The sequence below is a fragment of the Phaethon lepturus genome, unplaced genomic scaffold, assembly GCF_000687285.1.
Source record: "Phaethon lepturus isolate BGI_N335 unplaced genomic scaffold, ASM68728v1 scaffold52837, whole genome shotgun sequence".
Lineage (NCBI taxonomy): Eukaryota > Metazoa > Chordata > Aves > Phaethontiformes > Phaethontidae > Phaethon > Phaethon lepturus.
The window spans coordinates 761-6,597 of NW_010555084.1; the positions used below are offsets into that span (position 1 = coordinate 761).

A 5,837-nucleotide genomic window follows, 5' to 3' on the forward strand; every position below is an offset into this window, starting at 1 on the left:
GTTCTATGTAATTTACATACGGTGTCAGTGCTTTGAAAAATAACATAAGAGCTGGAAGAAGAACATAAATCTTTGGAAAGAGTCCTTCAGGCATCAGCGATGTTGAATTCAAGTTCTTTAGTTTGCAGCCTTTTATATCACTGCAGACACAGGCATCCACAGCTACACACTCTTAATCCTGAGCAAGAAGCTGGATTTGCAAGATGCTTTTCACTGTCATTGATTTCAGCAGCTTTTGAGGGTGTTCAGCATCTGTTCAGGATGTTATCAGGGAACTGTGAACTGTAAGATGCTCTGCTCAGTGGGTGGATCAGCTGCTGAGGACGTCTGTGCTATTGGGGCTCGATTGCTGCTGAACTCCTGCAGTCTGATGAGGGAAGTGTCACACCAAACAATTGCTGGAGAGCCAGGGATGCAGAATTTAACAATTTTTTTCATCTTGGGCAATTCACACTATTGTTGTGCTGAAAAATACCATGTAATGACTATGAACTCCTGAGGAAAACAAAGTGTGCTTTTCAAAAAGCAAACTGTAAGCAGCATGTGGGAAGTAAATTATCCTGGTTTTGGGCCATATCTTGGCTGATGCTGAAATCCAGGAATAATAGAAGTCTCTTAGCTGGGTAGTGAGAAAGAAGGCTGCCCACATCCCTGGGTAAACGGTTCTGAGACTTCTGCTTAGCGTACCCGACACAGGGTCAAACTAAGGAGATGTGTGCTTACGGCTCAAATGTTTGTTGCTGAAGTTTGCTGCAGACCCTAAATTAACAAATGTCTAAGTTACGTGGTAGTGGTGGTGTAGAAATTCTTTGCTTGTCTAGAGTTTGTCTGTACCATGAGGAGTTACATAGCTTGACCTACTTAGTGTGTCAGCACTGTGTAGTTTCTCTTGTGTTGTCCCTAGTTATTTTGGACTTATGAATGGAACTTAAAGACTAGTGAGGCTTTTGTTTGGTTTTAGGTTAGTGCCTGGTATCTGAGAAGCTGTTAGCGTACAGACTGTTTAAAAAAGGGCAGAAGCTTGCAATTTCATGACTTTCTTTGATTCCACGACCTGGAGCTTAAGGGAGAAAATGCCAAGCAGCGCAGTGCTGCCAAGTGTGTTTGTGTAGCTGTTGAGGGATTAGTGCCTATCTGGTGAAGAGGGCCCTCATCCTGGTGCAAGGTTATCAATGTGCTGTTATCTTTCTTCTAGTTGTAAAAAGCAGCAGTCAGCTGAGGGTCCCGGTACGATGGAGAGGTCAGGCAACTGCGGCTGCAGTGACAGAAAGCACAAAACCTCAAATTCAGCCAGAAGTGCGGTAAGTTTGCTGTGAGGTCTGGGTGGGTGTGACCTGCTGTCGTTGCCCTCTGTCTCTCTCTGATATGGGACGCTGCTTTACCTGCATACGTAGCTGGTTATGTAGTAAGACATGGCAGTCACAGGGCTTGATCTAGGGGGTTTTTTTGTGCGTGCGTAATTGCTTTTATCTGGCTGGCTGCATTCACCGAGCCTCTCATTTTCATGATTCTATGGGGCAAGGATTGCCTGCCTTGCGCTCTGCAGAATGCAGTGAGGCAGCAGCCCACGGTAAGGCCTGAGGCAGTGCAGAAGCGGTAGAAGAACAAACAGTAGGATGTAATTATTACTTGAGGTTCTGGGTCCCACTTCCTGGGTTTTATTCGGCAACCTCCTGACAGATGCTCCAGGAGGAAGGGAATGGAAACTGAGGTTCCGACCCATCGGTGCAGGCATAGGCTCCTTTCAGTGCCCCTTTGTAAGACTTTGGCTTTAACAAGAGGAGAGCAGAGCTCCCTGTGCAGCCTTGGCTCTGTCTGCTCAGGAGACGAGAGATCCTGGTCACTGGGCTCCCTCGGGCAGGGGAAACGATTCGATGGGGAAATCCACTGCTTGGGTGAGGGTTGTGATCAGCAGCCATTCCTGTAAAAGCTGATACTGCCATCTGCTCCGCTCCACTGTGCTGGGAGGGATGTTATCCTTAGAGCAGTGTGCCCAACCTGCACCTGGAGAGAAAACCCACTGTGGAAAAAAAAAAAACACAAACAACAGACCAAACAAAAACCAACCCTGTACTTATTTTATCTGTAGAATGGCTCCTTGCTGCTTTCACTGCTTTGGGAGATGAGATGTTTCTCCAAAGTAATAAAGACATGTGTGGGTAGCTCATTTGTTTTCTGTGGAAGCTGATGCTTAGTTTGGTTGGAATCTACAGCTAGCATTCAGCTGAGATAGTTCCTTAGACTCTGTTTTATAATCTCCCTTACAGCCTTCAGCTGCGAGATAATTTTCTCAGTATATTTCCAGTTAAACTCTGTGTTGCAAAGTGATTACTTTTTTTAAAAAAAGTAAAGATCATGTAAATACTTGTTCTCTGGCTATTCATGCTTGTAGTTCCTATTTTTACACAAGCAGGATGAGCTTCTAAATAGGATGCTGCTTTTGCAAAAGGCAAATGCAGAAGGATAAGCTGGTTGTTTCATAATAATCATAATAAGCAGTAGAATAAAATAAAAAGCAGTAGAATTTGAAATATCTCTTGCTTCCATAGGAAACCTAAAACAGGAATCTTGATGTTAAACATGGGAGGTCCAGAACGGCTGGATGATGTGCATGATTTCTTACTTCGTCTCTTCCTGGACAGAGATCTGATGACGCTTCCAGCTCAAAAGTGAGAAACGCTGTGAACTCCTGGGTAACAGTCAGTGTTGGGTGTTGCTGTCTTAGCTGTACACTTGGACATTTAACTTCTGTTTATATCAGGATTTCTTAAGACTGTTTCATCTTGGGACCAGTCAGTGCAAGAAAGAGTGTTATAATTCACTGGAAATAGGCGTGCCAAAATTGTTCTCTTCTGATTGCAAATTGTGGTTTCCTGTCACCTAGTAAGTTTGGGAAGGGTGATGGAATATAACATTAAACAAGCCATGCAATGCTGGTTTTCTATAATTTGGGGAGATTGCCACGGAAAACCCACTGTGGCGTAGAGATTTGGGGAAAGGCATGGTGATTTGGGTTATGATATTAATATGTGTACCTTTTAAATGCTTCAGTAAATTAGCACCATTCATTGCCAAACGCCGCACACCGAAAATCCAGGAGCAGTACAGCAGGATTGGAGGTGGATCACCAATCAAGAAGTGGACAGCAGTGCAGGGAGAAGGCATGGTGAAACTGCTGGACAGCATGTCTCCTCACACCGGTACTTATTTACTGTGCTTGTTAAAAGTTTCTTTTGCTTCATGTGCTGAAAGTATATGCTTGTAAAGCAGCTTTTGCTTCTCCATTTTTGTTGTGAGTGTGAATGGTGTTCTCAGTCCTGCCAGGAATTCATGACAAAGATATTGCAGAAGTTCTTACTCGTTAAAAACTCAGCATATGCAAAAGCATGTGGTTCCCACCTATGCAAATGTATTTTTGTGCTGTGGTCACTTCTGTGGTCACTTCTGTGGTTGCATTGGAGAATGGCTTTGATTTTGGAGAGTACCGTAGGTACTCATTCAATCTGCAGTGACACTGTAGCACCAAAAGCCAAGAGCCAAACATTCACCCACCTTCTGGGGCTGGATCCAGTGTGTGCTGTGGTCCAGCTGCCACTTCTGTCTGTGCCCAAGGTAACTGGCTTAAATGCTGCCCTGGGCAAGTCCACCCTTAGATGCTTTTGGTATGTTTCATCTTGCATAACTTCCGCCGTCAGGAGGTTGGGCATTTGGCCTGAACTGGTGGCTTCTGCTCCCTCTTTCATTGAGAGAGAGTAGGGCTGGGAGAGAAGGTGATTCAGTTCATCCTAAGGTCATTATCAAAGATGGGGGGATCTTACCTCTCCCCTTTGGTTACAGGAAGAAAGCTAGATGACTATGATAGACAAAGTATCTTATTTTCAGATGGCTAAAGCTACATGACAGGAATCTCTGTTGGTGTGTACGACTGCAGGTGTCCTGCCTTGCCCTGTACACCCTGCTTGAGCTTGGAAGTCTATGCTGAAGACAAGTGGTTGAGCCTTAGATTTTAAGAAAGGAGAATGTGTTTCCTGTGAACAAATAAGGCAGGCATGGGAGAATGGTGTTCAGAGCGGCATTCTCACTAGCATAAATGAGGTGGAGATGTGTAACCATTGGCAGTGGCCGTATAATCTCATGTAATTCTCTTTTATGAAGGGGTAGAGTGTGAGAATGATGATCCGTTTAGGCTGTCCATGTGTGTGCACACGCAGAGTAAAAAATGTCTGTCGATCTAGGGTTTCCTGGTTGTTCATGTTCTGCACACCGGTGCTATTGAGTTTCACAGCGGGGTGGGATCTCCTGCTGTGAAGTGCATGGCCACCTTCTCACGGCTGCTCCTTGCAGCTGGCTGCAGGACGGCATCATTCAGCTGCCACGCACTCGCAGTAGCCAGCAGTTAGGCTCGGAGGACAGCGCAGCGTTCCCTGCTCCTGCTGCTTCCTCCCAGTGCCCTTCCCTGTTCAGGGCCTGCTGGGCCAGGGTGCTGTGGAGGGACTGCCTGACATAGAACAGCTCAGAGGCCAGAACTTAACCCTATAAAGCCTTTTGTATTTGCCTTTGGTATGCCAGCCTGAGCCTAAGGAATAGGTGACTGCATGGGAGGGTGTTGGGAGTCTGACTGTTATCCAAAGCCACAGGTGCCTTTCGTTCCTCTGAAATGTCCCTCTGCAAGTATTGCTTGGATATAGCCACAGTTTTTGCAACTTTGTCTGAATCTGTTCAGATTAATGGAATAATGGATAAAAGAACTAACACCACTTAGGCCTGATTTCAGGACTGAAGAGGAGGTCGGTTGGAAGAAAGCACAAAGTTTCCTAGCTGAACATTGCGGGGCTTGGTTGAGTGATAGGAGCAAGCCCCACCCGAGGACATGAGCAGGAGATAAGGCCTAATGGCTTGCCGTGGGTGGAAGTGCATGCTGTCCTTGCCAGTTCTTGGTGATAAAACTTGAAAGGTGAATACAACCTCGCTCCCCTCTCTCCAGATCACAGACTCTCTCTGCACCCTGCTCCCTCACAGCGAGGAGCTGACGTGTATGGATTACCCTGTGCCAAGCTACCTGGTAGCACTAGTGTGATGGGAGAGGGGCATAGACACTTCTGTGAATGTCCTTGTACTAAGGGCTTCCAGCTAACACGTTTTACCATGCAGTTGCACTGGGCTGGGTGTGCAAACCCAGGCAGCTGTGGTCATTCGCATAATGTTAATTTGCTGTGATTCAGCCACGTTCATCCTCCCTCCTGAAACATCTAACCAAATTGACACGAGCCATTTTTCACCCAGGTTAAATAGCTTCGTGGTGGAATTTGCACCAGTTTAGCTAAACTGCTTCCAGATTGGTTAGTAGTTGAATTTGACTTCAGCTTGTATTGTTGCTCAGTTAGCAGCTATAACTCTGTTTCTCTTCTGCTGCTTGTGGAAGGTAGTAGATCATTTACTTACAGTACCTTTTATGCTACAGTTTCTTGCTATGTGACATTAAAACCATGGCATTAATAAATGTGAGTGGCAGGACTAGAAATTAAAGTTCCACATTCATGTTGCAGCTCAAGGGTGATGGCCATCTTCTCTGTCTTGTCTCTCATGGGACAGACAAAAAAAGGCAGTGAATCATCACTGCTTTGACAAAAGCTGGGAGAGACAGTAAGTCGTTGAAGGTATGCGAGGAATGAAGCTGGGAGTGTTGTTTAGTCTCTGTGAGCAGTTAACAAGGCGCGCAACCTTGAGGGAAGGAACAAGATAACCACAGAGGGAACACAACTATTCAACTTTGAACTGTCCTAATTAACATCTAATTAACATTAGTTGGCATAGTAGGAATCCACCCTTGGGTAGGG

The 5,837-nt window shown here is 45.6% G+C and overlaps 1 protein-coding gene across 1 annotated transcript in view; it reads left to right on the forward strand.

The window, feature by feature from the left end:
• Positions 1-1,195: 1,195 nt before the first annotated feature.
• The window catches only part of FECH (ferrochelatase), a gene marked incomplete at its 5' end in the record, with an annotated part of 14,697 nt that continues 10,055 nt past the window's right edge, over positions 1,196-5,837 (forward strand). The window contains 3 exons of the mRNA XM_010292034.1: positions 1,196-1,301; positions 2,550-2,669; positions 3,052-3,200. Of these exons, the coding sequence (XP_010290336.1) occupies positions 1,196-1,301; positions 2,550-2,669; positions 3,052-3,200 (375 nt within the window). The remainder of the gene's footprint in view (positions 1,302-2,549; positions 2,670-3,051; positions 3,201-5,837) is intronic.